Source organism: Haliaeetus albicilla, chromosome 21 (assembly GCF_947461875.1).
Source record: "Haliaeetus albicilla chromosome 21, bHalAlb1.1, whole genome shotgun sequence".
Classification (NCBI taxonomy): Eukaryota; Metazoa; Chordata; class Aves; order Accipitriformes; family Accipitridae; genus Haliaeetus; species Haliaeetus albicilla.
Window position 1 is genome coordinate 25227274 of NC_091503.1, and position 17295 is coordinate 25244568.

The 17295-nt window shown below is 39.3% G+C and overlaps 1 protein-coding gene across 1 annotated transcript in view; it reads right to left on the bottom strand.

Moving 5' to 3' along the window:
• Nucleotides 1–13101: 13101 nt before the first annotated feature.
• The window catches only part of COL15A1 (collagen type XV alpha 1 chain), a 157466-nt gene continuing 153272 nt past the window's right edge, over nucleotides 13102–17295 (bottom strand). Inside the window, exons 42-43 of the mRNA XM_069809271.1 lie at nucleotides 16804–16919; nucleotides 13102–16469 (exon numbers count right to left, since the gene is read on the bottom strand). Of these exons, the coding sequence (XP_069665372.1) occupies nucleotides 16253–16469; nucleotides 16804–16919 (333 nt within the window). The 3' untranslated portion in view covers nucleotides 13102–16252. The remainder of the gene's footprint in view (nucleotides 16470–16803; nucleotides 16920–17295) is intronic.

Genomic DNA, 17295 nt, shown 5'->3' on the forward strand with positions numbered 1-17295 from the left:
TCTCAATGATGACAGGTTTGCACTGCTGCTGTTAAACCCCTCCAACTTAGTGCTTCATTCCAGCTTATAGAGTCCATCAGCTGCTGAGCTTGTTTTTCTACACATATGATATCCAACTTCATTTGAAATCAGGTATGAATATATTCAAAGAGAGCAGTGTTGATTGCAAGTCTCATTAAAGAGAGGTCTAATTTATGCTGAAAGCAGGGAAGAAGTGTATAGTCCAAGACATGTTGCTAAACACAGAAGTGACTAAGAAGACTGGTTAGCTTAGGGAGGGGTTGCCAGAAGCAAAGAGGCTGACATCAACAAGGTCTGGAAATGACTTTAGACTGTACGTCATTATCTATTTGAAGGCCTTGTATTGCTATAGCAACCCTGAAATTGCGTGAGTATCTCACCTATGACTGCAGTGAAGGATAGATGCATTGAAGTAGCTTGCTTCTAATTAAGAAAGGATACTTTTTTTCTGTGGAAGTACAGCTTTTACCTGCTTGAACACTACTCCTCATACCAAGTTGATGGTGCAAGTAATAACTTATATCATTCTGCTTTTCAAGAAAGGTCAGTTTCCTCCTACACGGAAACCAGTTTTGAGATTGGACTCAGTTTAGACTTGAGTGGGGAAGCAGCAGCGTGTGTAACTCACCAAAAGTTAATGTTACTCGAGTAACTTTTGGTAACTCACTAAAAGTTAATGTCTCTAGGAATGCACAGATCAGGACGTTTTCCTATTGTAGACCTCTGTGTACCCATTAGCAGGTAGGCATCCTGTGGGTTTGACGACTTCTTCCATGGAATTAGGGCTCATTACAGGCAAGTAATTTCTTAGAGCAGGAAGTAGGTATTGTGGTGATCAGCTGCTAAGACCCCAAAGCATTAGATTTGGGGATCTAGATTCCAACTTGGATTAAATATCAGTCATCCTTAAAAAAGAAATCAGTTTTTAAATAAAACTTTCACTCTGTTATTAAAATAACATTTTGTTCAGTTAAGTGTAAACCCACAATAAAAAAAAAAAGAGAGGAAAATAACACACCTTCAGTAATGATTAATTCCTGACACTGATTTATTAACCTTGCAAACTGGGAATGAGAGAAGAGAGAGTTTCTTAGTTTCTTTTATAGTGTGCTGTAGGAATTGCCTCTTCGCTGCAGCTTTTCTAGACTTGCAACATATTCCCCATCCACTCTCATTCTTCAGTACTTGCGACTGTATGTTACCTGAAGTGATAATGTCAAACTTTCTATCACAGTTCAGGTTCTGCCTCGTTGTTTCAAAACCCTGTTTCTGTAGTCTCTCTTAGCAGTATTTTCTGCAAGTTTTCACTTTTTTGTTTGCAAACAATAGCTAGAGTTCACTCTAAAGGTGCTGTACTTTGAGCAGTGCAAGCAAATTATATGGAGATTTTCTGTAGCGTGTTCTAAAAAGGTGCTTTTTCCTTTAAATCAGGTAACAGAGCTTGTACCTACTCAGGAATAAAAACTAAAAAAGAGAAAAGTAGGTTAAAGATCTATTTGAATTAGATGACACATTATTCAGTGAAAAGAGAGATGGTGGAAATCAGTTGTGGAACCTTATTCTTTACCAGTTCTTGAGTAGTTAAGTTTCTAACTTTCCTCCAAGAATCTGTGATTTTGAGATTGTTTAAGTCCTTGGTTATTTCTCCATTTCCAAGTGATATTACTAACAGGGAAGACTTTTGTCACTGGACCTATAAAAAATAGTAATTCATGCTGTTTTAATTTCTGAGTTAGCATGGGAATTCTCCTGAACAACATTTGCTGTTTGCAAATAAGAACTTTTACTTCATTCTGTTTCTCTACAGAGATAATTTTCCATCAGCCATATCCCTTAAGTGTAATGCCAAAAGTTGACTTTTATCCAAGAAGTCTTATTGGACTGGATACTAGATAGCTGAAAAAACTGTCTCTCTTGAGAATTTAAGAATCTAGCAAGAATGCTGGTACTAAAATATAGCTAGCCAAAAGCATAAAGCTTGAAGAACACAGTAAGGATGAAAAAGTTGTGAGAGACTATGGAGATGCTGGAGGCTCTCAAATCTCAAATTCTTTTAGGAAAGACTAGGGATCTACAAAACTGTTTCATACATTGAAAAATTATTTCATCTGCACCATAAACCACTTGGAAGGAGGTGTTTTTAAATCGTGGCCCTAGTATCAAACTCTTGAAGCAGGAATTTTTTTTTTTTTTTTTTTTTTTTTTTTTTTTTTTTTTTTTAGACAGTAACTACTGCAATATCCTCACACAAGAAACCAAATGTTCTTATTACTGAGTCTGGAATGTTTTGTTGGTAGAGACTAACTGTTCCTTTTCTTGCTTTCTGTTCTTTCTTCAGGCATTTTTCCAGGTTGGGTCTTCATTTTCTAAGTGGGGATGTTGACCACTGATTACTGAGGTCCTGATAACTGTATAGAAAACGAGACTAAGCAAATATTTAGTTCCTGTGTCTTTGGATGTGGAAATCTCTTGTCTATGTATGTATCAGGTGCAAAAGACTAATGATTACATTATAATGTGCATTCTTGTGAATGTCTGGTGATATATTGTTATTACCTGACACGAGCCCTATCTTTCTAAAAAATGTGTGAACTGTTTTTTATATTTGATGGTTAACAAATTATTGAATCATTTTGTCTTTCCTCCTGATGTAGCTTCCATTCTGACTGGAACATTATGATGTAGCTTCAGTTCTGACTGGAACATTGTCTCAAATACTACTACATTTGCAACAGTACTGCTTTCAAAAGCTTAACTATCCTGCTTCCAAACAGTATGAAATATTAACTATGATGGTTTGGAAGAGAGCCAGTTGCTAAGATAAAGTGAGAAAAAATGAGAAGTTGCAATCAGGAGTGACCTTCTATTGATACACAGTTTAAGTTTTTTCATAAGTGTTTTTTTTTTTTTTTTTAAACCAGACTTAAGATTCTGACTTTCAAAATCTAAAAAATTAAACTATTCCTATCGTGTCCTTCATATCTATTTTCCCTGGCAGTGATAACCTCAATTGGCAGGTTCCTCAGGTAATGCTCTCCCCAAGGGTCCATGAAAGTAGGTGGGCCTTACAGCCCATAAGTAAATAAATAAGCTCAAGTCAGGGAGAAAAAAGCCTTTTTAATGAGTGGTCCTCATAGATGACTGCTGATATCCATTTCCTTTCAATTAATAATTTTTGTGCTAGTATGTAATCTCTTGGGAATATTGTCTAAAACTTTTCAGAATTTCCTAGTACATAAAGATAACAGTTGACTCACACCTCTAATTTTGTCTACTAATAAAGCTTCGAATTTCTCCTGAAGTCATGAGTCATTTCTGTTTTCATTTTAAAAATTCAGCACTGCAACAGCACAGCACAGTCACAGACCTAGCAAGCGTCACACAGGTTTCCTGGCACTCAGTTATGTGCTTGCCTACGTCTGGTAAAATATTTCTAATGTATTTGACAGGGAAAAGGCTTTTGTCATGTATCTTTTAAATTAGGAGCCAAGAGAAGTGGGATTCTAGCTTTACCCTCCATTACTTGTTTCTGCCGATATTTGTGAGCAGTTTGCAGATCCCCTTTGGTGATTGACAGCATAGTGAAGTTGTGTTGTGCCACGTTGAGCTGGGCTGTGAGCAGAACCCTGAGCACTGACGTCTGGGTGCTGGCTATCCAACTAGCGAAGCCAAATCGATGTACTGAGCAGTCCTTGCTGTAACCAGCTCCTTTTGCTACTAGAATATATGCCAGAATCTGGACGTGTTCTCCAACTTCACAAATAGTTCTGTATTCCTCCAGCAAAATTAACTGTGTGCTACTTTCTGGGGGGCAGCATACAAATCACCAGCCTCTTTCAGCCCAATTACGTCCATTCATTTCTGAATAGGTTAGGTTCAAATTTAAGAGACTGTGCAAGAAGGAAGATGTAAAACCAAAAAATAATTAAAAAAAATAATCCCATGCTAGTACATCATACAGTTTCTCTGCACACTTGTGAGGAACCCAAATTTGCTGAATTGAACCTCAGTATAGGACTGGTGTCTTAGGTTATTAACACTGAAAGGAAAGGCACATGATGGGAGCAGAAGATACCAAAGATTTAAAAAAATGGTATGTCCTGAAGCAGAAAATACCTCTGTTGCCTGAATTTTAATGGGCAAATGTGTCTCACTGTTTCAGCAGTGGTTGCTGCTACAGATGGCCAACCTTGATCATCTCCATCCGATAATGTAGATCTATCGATTTGCTGCTCTTCACTGAATGTCCTTGAGTTTGATGATATCTTTTTTGGTAAGATGATACCTGTACCTGAAGATGACACCCCTAGCAGACCTGTACCGCTAACTCCCCATCCCTTTTCAGTACTCGGAACAAAGCAGCTGTCCTTTCTGGGGACCATCTTGCTTCTGTGGCACGTTACAACCTACTGGCAAGAGCAGATAATAGTATTGGACTTACTTTGGAAGCTGAGAATTCATTTCTGGTCTCTGAAACAGGACTGGTTTTTACAGATTATGAAACAGGGAATACTGCTGTACTGTAATCATTCTTTCTTATGACAATTAATGAAGAACTGCACCTAAAAGCTACGGTGTATCAAATTTTAACTTATTTTTATGCTTCTGATAGTGAATGTTAGTTGCTGTTAAACTATGTGGAGACCATCACAAGCCACAAAACAGGAAATGCAAGAGGAAGTCGACACTAAGAAGTAAATACTTCTGTTAAAGTCTGGGAGGATGTTTGAATTTCTTGCCACTGCCGTCATCACAAGTATTTCCTATTCCTGAAATCAAGAGGGGTCACTAGTCCAAACTGAAATTAAAGAGATACTATCCAGTCAAACTTGACCTCTGTCTTGCATCTGGTTAAATCAAGGTTCTAGATAACCTACATATCCCAGAACTTCTGCAATAATAGTGCCGAAAAATCTTTCATCACACCTGCCCAACCAAAATGCCTATTGTCAATGGTGTTTAAAGGTGACCATTGCCAAAAAAATCAGGAGAAATGTGTCACTTCCTAACTTAAAGATGGGATAAAATTAAGAAAAAAATAAACATTTAAAATGAATGTCAGGAAAACGTACATCATTGCGCTGGATTATTCTGCCAACAAAATACTGGAAATGATGTTAGTAAGAATATATATATTCGATCTAATGAAGAGTAGATGATGGGAAAGGAAAAGCCTTCACTGGCAAGGAAGGAAGGAATAGGAATACTTTTCAGTTTAACTAAGTAATCATGGGATTAATTTTGTTAAAGTTAAGGAACGTATTACAGGACAGAAAATGAAGAGCTCAATAAATGCTCAATATTCACTAGGGCAAAAGTTGAGTATTAGAGTATCTCTGAGTATCATTCTGTTGCAGTTTAGCTTTACAGAGAAGATTACTCCTTTTGTAGCTATAGTTGAAGCCATTAGAAGTCCAGTCTATCATGCTCTTAGTTTTCAGAAGAACAAATTTTCTTGAGAAGCTGAATGCTTTATCTTTTTCTAGAATACATTGTTTCTTATAACTTTGCTAAAGGTCAAAGAACTGTGTAAAAGTATTACATTTTGAAAGCTGGCTGTGGCTTTTTTTTTTTAAAATACAGTTTTAGTTTCTAATTGAATCAACTCTCAATGGATTGGCCTACAAACACACCAGAATTAGTTTGTTCTGTTAGCCTGCTGAGAAGAACTGCTTCTTAGTATTTGTAGGATTATCCTGGAGGTGAGATAAAAGGAGTTATGTTTAGGTGCACAAAAAGTGTCATAAATTATACATACACAAAAATCCTACGATAGAAAAAATGTTCAATGCTGTGAAGTAAAGCACTCAAAAGTGCCAGAACTGGGGTTGCCGATGCCCCATTTCCACTTGGATTCACACATTTTAGTATGTGTTTAAAATTTGTGATCATATTTAAAATATCCCTGCCTTATTCAGTGCACAAAATGAGCAGAGCCCACTTAGTGATCAGCTCTTCAAGAATTTGTTTCATTCTCACAGCTCAGTAGGTGGCCTGTACATTAGAGTGCAGTACCTCAACAACATAAGCAAGCACTACTGTTCTATGCACCTGTGGCTATGTGATTCTGCCAACACTTGCCCATATCTTATCCCACAGGAGCCACATCAAAGAGCTAAATCAGCAAGGAACAAGTATCTTTTACTTTGCAGGGTTTGTTTTTGATCTGTTGTGCTCTCTGGGGCTTCATGATAACAAAGGTGGGCACAAGGGAGAATGCAGGACGTGGAGCAAAGATGTTTGTATCTGGTTGAACTGACTTAGGTCAATTTTAACTCTTGTGGAATTGCATATTGATCTACTCCATGCTATTTGTAATCTACTCTAAAATGGATCGACTTCTACGGAGCTTTTCTTCCTCAAGTGAATCAGGGACAGAATCCAGTTCCTTTGGGTACTGTTCTGTTGCCATAAACATGAGATCATCCTTTCTCTTTGGCCACACCATGCCTTAGTCATTGCAGTATTTGTAACATATGAAGCTGGGGTTTTCCAGACAGCCTTACCCTTGATGAATAATCCTAGTTTGTTCTCTGGACATTGCTTTCCTGTGAGCAAAATGAGAAAGAAGTGTTGGGAGAAGGAACACCATAAACCACTTGAGTTTGAAATGCAGTGTGTATTTGAACATTGCTACCAAAACCTGTAAAGGCACCTGGATCTTGGCAGGTTCCTGTCCTGTTCTGTGCTGTTCCAGCTTTGTCCTGTGCTTACTTCTCTCTATGCTTCTGAGCTGGCTTGGATGGGGGAGTTACAGCTGTTACTGGGCACTACTGATAATAATGAAAGACAGTGGGGTTCTCCCAGAAGTAGTGGAATAGGTGGCTTGTTACCACATTCATCCCCTGTATTTTACTTTGGGCTAAAAAACATTTAGGCTTCTTTTACATGTGAACTAGGATTAACTTTTGAGAAGGGTGTAATATTGGATGGCAAAAAGTCACTGCTCTTCTTATCTTGTCCTGCCTTTGATTAAAATAGGTTTCAGTAGTTTAACTTATTCTTTTAGATTTAGGCAGCTCAAATCTTATCACTGTAGTTTTTTTACTGTTGGGTGCTTAAGCTCTCTGCACAACGTACAGAGAGATACTCACCTAAAAATTAACAGAAAGTCTTGTGAGCAGGGCACCCAGGGTTGCCTAAACTTCTTCACTCTCTCCACATAGTTAAGTTTCTATGTGGAATCAGAGCTTTTCTGCGAAAGTATACCTGGGAGCTGTTACTTTTAACCCATCATCCTAGTGGGAAATACAGGTTTAGTGCCCAAGAGATTTGTGCTCACAGACCTCACTTGCAAGACTAAGGATATTTGGAGTGCTACTCTGAGTCCTTCCTATTAGAGCTATTTCAATGTCTGTGGATTCTTACTCATGGGCTACAGAAAGAAATTCTTGCTTTTTAATTGCCCAGAGCGTCGATGGAAGCATAGTTGCCTATGGATATTTACCAGTGGCTGCGGGGAAATTAGAGGATCATGAATTTTTGACATGGATACATAAATCCTTTTCGTCACTGTGTTTGACATCTATTAGATTTAACTAGGCTGCTCTTCACAAACATCTCCTCTGAGTTCACTGTCCCTTTTATAGCTCCAGCCTGTAGACTAGCTTGTTCACTGCCTTCAGAGTTGCTTTTATAGATCCTACACAGAGCTGAGAATTTGCTATTTTCTTCTAACTTCTCATTCATAGAGTTTACCGCAACTTCAGTGCTTCATTATTGCTCCTCCCCAAATCTTTTGATTTGTCTTACCCTTCTCCCTTCCCACCTTATGTCCTACTGAGTGTACCAGTAAAAGATGATACAGCTGTAAGTGACTATTTTGATCCCTCCTCTAGGCTATTCATCAGTATTCCCGACCTTTTCTCCTGGTGACAAGCAATTGGATTTTTGTAAGAAAGATACTGTGATTCAGTGACTTTGACAGAATGAGTAGCTTATCATCTGTCATTATGTGGCACTCGATTAAGAACACGACTTTGTTAGTGTCTGCCTAAGGCTTTCAGTGTCCCCCGATACATCATCAATAGCTAAGTTGGGAGGGTTGACTCTACTTTTTTCCAAGAAAAAAAGGTGGATATTAGGAGGTGACTGAGATGCAGCTAACTGATCTTGCTTCTCTCCCCCAACCTTTTCTTTGTAAAAACAGAGGCCTTTCTTCAGGAGATATATTTTGAGAAGCCCAGGCCACAAATCTGTTCTGATGTTGGTGATAATTACCTCTGTCCATCAACTAGATAATTTCCTGCTTAACAGAAATGTATCATGGCACATACACAGATACCAGCTTCTTGCCTTCTTAAAATGGAGGCATAGACATCTGAGTGCACTGCTGCACCTTCAGTTCCTCCACCTGCAATTTGAGAAGATCTAACTTTGAAGTTAGCTTAGCTGTGCTTTGAGCAGGGAGTTGGATTAGATGACCTTCTGAGATCACTTCCAATCTAAATTATTCTACCATTCTAAGACATATCAAACTAAAGGAAAGCAGGGAGAGAGATAGTGAATATACATTCAATCTGTGAATCTCAATGAAATCTGGCTATTAATAAGTATTTTTTTTTTTTTACTTTTGAGTAACAGTCTGTATGTCCATTTCTAATTCATGTAGATTAATGCATGGCATCAACTTTGGCTGGATCTGAACCCTTTGTGCAAACATCAGTCTTATGTTTGTTCTTCTGAATTTCTGTAAGCTTCAGTTGGATGAAAATGGGGCTCAAGATAGGCATTCTGCAGCCTCAAGGATGAAAACACTTGTAAATAAGCCCCCCAGTACTCCAACTTTGTCAGTGGTGTATGTTTTAATTACTCAGATCAGCTCTGCCATAGCAAATTTTAGTGTAGTCTTACAACTTGCGAGCCAATTAGCTTCTGTACAGTGGTTTTGGCTTTGGATATCCCAACAATGGAGGCAGTCTCAGGATATGTTTGAAAGACCTTGACTTGTGAGCGTACAATGTCAAGACTGCCATGTCTTCCTGATATGGGCTACTCCTGACTCCTGGATGTTTGAGATCAAGAACAAAAAATGACTGAGTTAAGTTTGTGGTTTAAGAATGGCTTTGCTGTAATGATAGAGAAACTTTGCAAAGTAGTGGTGTGGGAAAAATCTGCTGAGAGTGAGCCAGGTTCTTACTTTGTAGGCAGAACTAATGCCAGTGAAAGACACATTAATGAAAATGTGCTGTAGTGAATGCTTCTGAAGCAACCTGTTCACAGATGTACCCTAGGGACTTCCCAAGCCCTAAGGACTTGTGGAGGTTCAGAGCCCACTGGGGTATACCTTCTTGGAAGGAAACATGGACTTGAAAATAATGGGGTCAACAAGTCGGAAATTGCTGCTGAGTTTTGATGAAGCTGATGAACAATTCCCAATTCAGCTGAAAAAAGGAAGTGTAATATGACTTTTGGGCTTGGTTTTGGTCAACATCACAGTGAGAATTTAGCAAACTCGTGAGTTCAAACACACCACTCGTCCTACCCTACACATGGTGTAGGATCAAGGGATGCAGTCTCACGTTTCAAGGTATCAGGAAGGCTTCTTTCTGATAGACTGGCTGAAAGGGTGGTGGGATGACTCTGGGAACTCAGTTTTGGTGTCTCAGGCAAATCTCAGCACACCTCTAAGACTCTGAAAAGAGTCATTGAGAAGATGCTGCTGACTCTAGAATTGGAAGCTGTTCAGTACTCCTGACGGGTAGACAGTACACACAAAAACGTGATGCCTGATCCACCAAGTGCTGGAGTAAAGGACATGGGCAAATGCCTTGTGTTGCCCTGTTTGCTAATGTAAGACATCACGGTACAAGTTATCAGTTGTACGGGATGACTGTACCAGGGCCCTTTATTGCTCACAGATTTGAAACTTCCCAGCTGTGTGAACAGCCACTCCATGCCCCAACCAAGGTGCTCATCACTGTTGAATGAGGCAAGGATGAGGGGATGGCACAATATATCTACATACAGCCTGAGAGCATTTGTGTAGGTCAGTGATGGCTTTAGGAGGGTTCCCTGAAAGAATGCAGGCTGGATATACGGATTACATGAATGGATGTTTGCAGGAGGGTTGTATATTAAGCTTGGCAAAAAGCCACAAAGGTGTATTGGTGTGTGTCCCATGAGCATCAGACATGTGTATCCTGCAGTCCCTCTACAGGCTTTCAGTTGGGTGAAGACTCCAGTTAGCCCTGAGACCAGGCACAATGGTTAAGCACCTGTAAGTACAATTAAACCATTCTGTTCCAAAATAGGGTGGCTCCTTCAAACTATCCACAGCAGTAGTTGTTGCCACATGCTGTCCCCCCAAAACATACCGCAAGGCGGTGGCTGGAAGGGTTGCAGATGGCACTGACCAGAACTGTGCCAGGGAATAGTTCAGCAATCAAACAGTCATGCTATTTGTGCTAATGCCTGTACTCTGACCCTGATAATTTTCTAGCATAGATGTAGCCTCAGAGATGTAACTAGCCTCAACTGAGACCTTGGAACCTGCAAAGTTAAAATACGTAACTCCATAGCAAAGCTAAACATCAATGAACCATTTTTAGGACGTTAACACCAACCCATCCTCTAACTTAGTGGGGAGATAACATTTTTCCAGTGGCAAGCCATTACTGTGACTAGGATCTTGGTGAATACATCTGGAACCAAAGGCAGCCAAACCAAATGACTGTGAGGTGGTGTTGGTAGTGACCAGTGGAGAAACACAGCTATTAGGCAGTCCCCCGCTGCTGTTCATATAAACATACTTGAAGTGCAGCATACAAAACATACCTTTCCTGCAGACGCATTGTCATCATCATCCTGGCTTGAATTTGAATGTGACCTTGGGTACTTCTTACAAGGTCAGACAAGACTGTCACCCCCTTTCCTGCTGAAGCATCACTAGGACCCCTGAGACTGGCTGAGGAGAGCAGGTTATAATGTTACCCCTGATTAGCACCAGGATGTGATGCTGAATTGATTTCACATGTAGACATTCCCACAGCCTGTGCTGTCTGTAATTCTGTGCACTGGGCTTGAAGGAGCTACAGTAGAGGATTTTGCAGGAGCACGCAGGGAGGTTAGCAGTGGAAGTTGCACCGAGGTGCAAAATAGGCCTTGCAAAAGATGCAAGAAGTAGTAGCCCTCTGACAGGTTAAAAAAGGGAGGCTAGGTGCAGGTTAAAGTAGCAAAGTACTTTAAGTACTTTGCTTAAGTAGGTGCTCATATAGAAATATTTCTGTCTCTGGCCAGCTATTGTTGAAGCATTAAGGAGAGACAGCAGGGAGGAGCTGTTAGAGCTCTAACCACATACCAGACCAACAAATAACAGCCAAAGCCTGATCAGATGTTTTTAAAGATGCGTGCATACCATTAACTCCAATACTTGAACACCAAAGTGAAATTGCAATTCTAGCATCTAATTCCTTTCAAATCTAGAAAACACATTCTCTTCTCCAGGCAGAAGACTCAAGTGAAAACAAGAATTTTAAGTGTTACTTCAGAAGGAACACCTAAACTTCAGTGGAAAAGAAGAGTAACCATGGAGTCTTTGAAGCAGGACATACTGCAACTTATTCTTTCTTCTTTCAGCTGAATACACAGCTCAGAAGCAAGGCTGGACAGTCTTTGACTACACCAAGACTAATTTTATTAATTGTCAGTCCTTTAAGGTGTGTATCCTGCACTGCAGAAACTCACAGGTTTGGCTTGCTTATAATAATAGCAATGAGAGGAGAAACCGCTCATGTCGCTGTAGCTCATCCAGGCAGAGCAGCATGCTACTGATCAGTGATAACATGTCACATTTTGCAACTGCCCAGAGAAAAGATCCCAGGGCAAAAGACCTGCTGATTACTTACTGCTAACAAAATCGATGGGCCAGAACAGGATTGTGGGGTGTCTGCAATCTGCTGCTTATAGTCACAATTCAGTACAAATATGACCCTGTCAGGGAATATTTGCTATCACGAAAAATAGAACTGTAGGAAAGTGAGTTGAGGGGAAGCCACATTTTTGTTGGGCTCAGATTTGTAAACCAGTTGTCAGAAATTCCTCCATCCTAATATAACATTTACCTGCGTGCGTGAGGTCAAAGAAGCTGATGAGGCAGTTAAAGACGAACTCAGCCATGGGGTATGAAGTGGCAAGGATGAAAAAGTTATTTGGAGATGAGTATGCCTGCATTTGTATGTGCATGCGTGCACACTCCTGCCCTTTCTCCCAGTATGACTTCCCCCATTTTCCTAATCAGATTAAAAATTATATTCTCCCACACTAACTTCTAAACAATTTGGAAGGATGTGCTATAAATTCAGAAGAGAAAAAAAAAAAAATCCCAACCCTTGCTATTTCAAGTCAAAAGATGATTTAAAAAATCATTGCGTGATACCTCAGGGTACTTTGGATGTGGTCAGTCAATTCAGACAGATGTTGTATTATTGATTGTGTTGAACTGCTTTCAAAATACTAAAGAGTTAACAATTTCTAAGTACACATTTACCCTGCTGGCAGGAGTTCTATTCTGGCTGCATAAAGTGCTGATGACAACAGGTGGTTTTTTTTTTATTTCGGGGAGGGATCTGCTGCAGTATTAGCATTTTTTAAAAAGAATAGTTGTTGAGGAGGTAAAACATACAATCAAAAAATGTCTTCATTTGTTACTGAGGTGTCTTAATTCCTTTTGATTATTAAAGAGCAAGTAAATGACAAGAAAAACGTCTTGACTTAAAGCATGTCTTTTGATAATTACATGGTTAATGTCTCCTGTTGCTTTCTTTGGACTGAAGATAGCTGTCAAATTTAATACAAACCAGTAAAACGTTGCAGTAAAAAGTGATGTTTCCACTGAAAACTATTGTCCGATTCTAACAACATCCAATGTGGAGTGGTATATTCAAAGTCAATTTTTAATTCATGTGCCAATTTACCTTCATAACAAAAAATTCTTTTCACTTAGAAAGAATCTGTAGTAAGCATTCAACTATGTATTCCTGCATTTTGCACCATCCCCAAGGTATCCGTGATAAATAAATTAATCTCTCCAGTAACGATTCAATATTCCTTTTTCAAATGGTTATTAACTTTTCCTAGACCTTACTGATTTTTTTCTGGTTGTTTTTTTTTTTTCTTTTTTTTTCTTTTCCTTTTTTTTTTTTACTTTTTAAATTTCAGGTTAAGCACCAGCTTAATTAAAATTAAATTTTAATTATTTTTAATGGAGACCTGATTCTTTTGCAGAAGTGCAAACCACACTGTGGATTCTTCTTGATTTAAAGGAAGCTTCTGTTGTTCTAGCTTGCACCTACAATTCATATAAAGACAAATCTATCAGCTTGATTTCTAGAAATACTCATTCCAATAGCTGAAATAGATCTGCTGTATTTTATTCATCAACCAGCCCTGGAGTTCTGATGGCTTGTAAGATTTTCATCTCTTCTGTATTTGCCGTGTATTACCATCTTCCTTTTAAAGTGTATCAAAGCTTCAAAATAAATGGATTTTTTCAACCAAAGCCTTCCCCTTAAAGATGGAAGAATCTTACTTGACTGATACTCTGATTTCATTCATTCAGACTGCTACCTTGGTTTCTAGTGCAGTTAACTCTTTTCAACCTTGCTCTGGTGCTCGTTTTGGTGATTCATTTGCTTTATACACAGTTCCTTACCTGAATTAGTACATGTTCTTCCTCAAGTGCACCTGACCTTTGTGTTGGAATCATGCTGAAAAAAGTATTTTGCTTTGACAGGGAAAGCTAATTTATTTTTAAGGACTGGGCTATTTTTTTCTCTGTCATATCCTTGATGAGTATTACTGTTCCTCTTCAGTTATACGGGGGAGTATAAAAAGCCTCCCTGGCTCTCATTAAAATGACAAAAAGTGTTTTTTCCAGGGAAAACCTCATCTTTCTAACAGCTCTCTCAGGCCATTCTCTGCTAAGCGACCTCCCTTGCTGGCGTGTGAGCACAGCGTGTGAACTCAGCCCCCCAGCAGCCCAGACGGTGCATGGTTCGTGCTCTGTATTAAGTTGAAGGGTGCACAAGAAATTCCCGTAGCCTGCAGATTAATGGTAGAGGTGGGAAGCAACTACTGAGAGTTCTTTAACATCTCATTGATGGTGCTTAACCATTTCAGTTCCCTGCTAAGCTCTAGCAGCTATTCAGGATACATAGAGGCATTAGCCCTGTGAAAGGATCGGCACAAACAGAACTCTGGACACATTTTTGCTGGGCCCAACTTCAACGCTAGTTCAGTATCTCCTAAAAACTGCACGTTTGTTTGGGTTTTTTTTTCAGTCTGGTCTCCTCCCCCTTCACACAGCTGTTGTGTGTGATCCCATCTCCCTCCCAACTCTTGTCGCTGCAATTGTAGGCAAAGAAATAGCCAGCTCCCCGGCCGCTGGCTCTAGCTCCAGAGAGGAAGAACGAGAACTGAGGGTGATGACTGGGCGATGACTGGCTGCAAGCGTAAACCTCGCCGGCCACGGCTTGGCCGAGCTGAGGGCCTGCCAGCTATTGAAGGATTAAAGGTAGATGGTTCCTCCTGGAAGCACGTAAAAGCACTTTATTCCACCCACCCCCCCTTGATCCTTCTGTGACTCAGAGTGAAACCCTGCTGTACATAGACAACTCTTCCAACTGTGTGAACTGAAGGAATTTGGCATTTTGCAAGAGCGCTCAGCATTTTAGGGAAATGGACTATAAATCAGTGCAGGGAATTGTTATGCATACATTTTAAATGTAATATAAAAAAAACCAACCTGGTTTTGCCTCATTACCATGTTGTAATAATGGAGTCATGACTTTTCCAAGAAAAAAAGAAGATATGATTCAGCTGACCCTGGGAAATAAGCTTTTATAGTAAATTGGAAAAATAAAGCTGGATTTCACAATATTATGTTATATAATTATATCAGTTTAGTATAGTAAGTGTGATTTGCTTTTGTCTTTTGAAGGCAGCTGTCTAGTAATATAATACTCTGTCTGTCAGCAAATGAACATGTATTTCCAACACAGACTCTAGATTAAATCTTAAAAAATGATAATGTGGAGTTTGACCTCCATAGTTACTGCCTGATAAAATATAAGTAAATATGTTGTTTAAAGTATGCAGTAGACAAATATATAGGCAAAAGACTTCAGATATTACGGTGATAGTGTTTGCGAAGAACATTAGCATTTACTGATCATTCCTATCATTGCTGCTGTTATTTTATATTAACAGTTCTTTAATTATGTGAATGCCAGAAGGGTAAATTCACAAATAGGAAAATCACTTTACATATAACTTAGTGGGACAACAATGTCTAGAACCTATTTTAAAGAAACCATGACAGACATCGTTCATTCAGCAGTCTGCCACAACAGGAAATTACTTCCTCTAATATGCAATGAAATAAATAAAGCTCAGATGGTTCGTTTGTCTGCATTTACTTTGCACAGTTCTACCAGTAAAACAGGATGTTTTCTATTAACATTGCTCCAGGTTTCCTGGTAACAATAGCACCAAAATAAGGACCAGATTTTGTCTAGGTGAAATTCACTCCTCCTGCATAAAGCCCTATGCCTAGCATCTGCAAAGAAAAAAAGCTGAAGTAAGATGTGGAAGCTGCTAAATTTACGTGTAAGCACCAGGCTGCGATCCGTACAAGCTTACAGGAGTTAGGTACTCAGCTTCCACTGAAACTCCGAGGAGGTGAGCACCTTTGTTCTTAAAGCTTTTTTGAAAATTCCATCCCTGTAAGATGCAACAGCCCCCCATTAGTTGCTCAGGGACAGTATGTGTATATATATATTTATATATGAATAGTGCCTTGGGTATTCAAAATCTATGCAAATGAAAAGAAGAGCATAGAGCATGCAGCTTCTCAACTGTGAAGAAGCAGCAGCCTTGCTGAGCCGTACTGCCTATGAGACAGGCTGACTGGATCTTCCTCATCGACCACACTTGACTTGTGCCCTTAAGTGATCTTCAGCTCAGCCGGAAAGACAAGGGGCTGCGAGTTAATTGTTGGCAAACTTTGAACCGTGCGGGGTTCAAGTGGAAGGAAGGGCTTTAAGTCAGCCGCATGTGCACTGGATGTTCCACCTAACTGGAATGCGGTTTGTGTTGAGGTATGTTTTCCTTGGCTTTTTTTTCCTGAAATGTGCAATTAAAAAAAAATACAATATTTACATCATTACAAATGAAATTTCAGTGTCAGCTTTTCCTGTCATGAAATGGAATATTCCTATGTGCAGCAGGTGAATTATTTTCCTTGGGGATCAGATACAAAACTGTTTTCAATGCAGAGAACAATAAACTGATTACTACAGCTATATACTTTCTGATCGAGAAGTTTCCCTGTCTTCAGTGGTGATGCTTGTCCCATAGCTCCCATATCAGCTGTGTGCCAGGCTTCACAGTAGTTGCTAACCAGTCGGATCCCATTTGCAGTTGAACCATGCCATATTACTTTTTGAGGCCTGAAAGGTAATGTTAAGAAGTTATTTCCTGAAAAAGTCTCTTTTTTGCTTTATTCAACTGCACACCTGTATGTGTGGTGGTGACCTGTATTTCTGCTTTCCTTCTGCTTGAAGGAAACTAGTGGGTAGGGAAAGATGAAGATAGAAAGGAGAGGAAGAAAAGGAGAACACAACCTGATATCCCATTCATAGGCTATCAGAAATGGAATAGAAAGATGGCATAAGGAAAGGAAGGCATTTTAATCACATTTCTAGTAGCCCAAGTTACTGCTACTTGTACTATCTGGTAAAAATAAATATCATGTAAAACTTATAAATGGTAAGGTAAACTCACCAAGATGGATCGGTCATGATGTTCCTCCCATCAAAGGAGTATATTGGAACGTGAATGTTGAATTGTCCACCATTTCCATTAAATATAGATTCCCAGTTGTTGAAAAGTATTTCTCCCTGTTAAAATTTCAAAGCCACTTTTACAAACAAAACAAACCCCAAGTCCACGTGACTTTTATAGACCTATCTATACATCTAAAACCTTATCTGCATTGAAGAACACTTAGGATTTCAGCTTTCACATCAGTTTCTGCATGATGCTCCTGACCAAACTTTTCTCATCTATCATCTCTAATAGCAATCTGATCCACGCCTTTGCCTCACGGTTGCATCTCTGTTCTAATTGTTACTCTATCCAGCTTGATCATCTCCATTTCCACTGTCCTTTTCCTCCTAACTGTCTAAGGGGTTGTTTGAAAAATTGCTTCTAACTACTGTAGCTATAGAGAAAATATAGAGATAATTTGTATCGGAACTTCTGTTGAGGTCACAA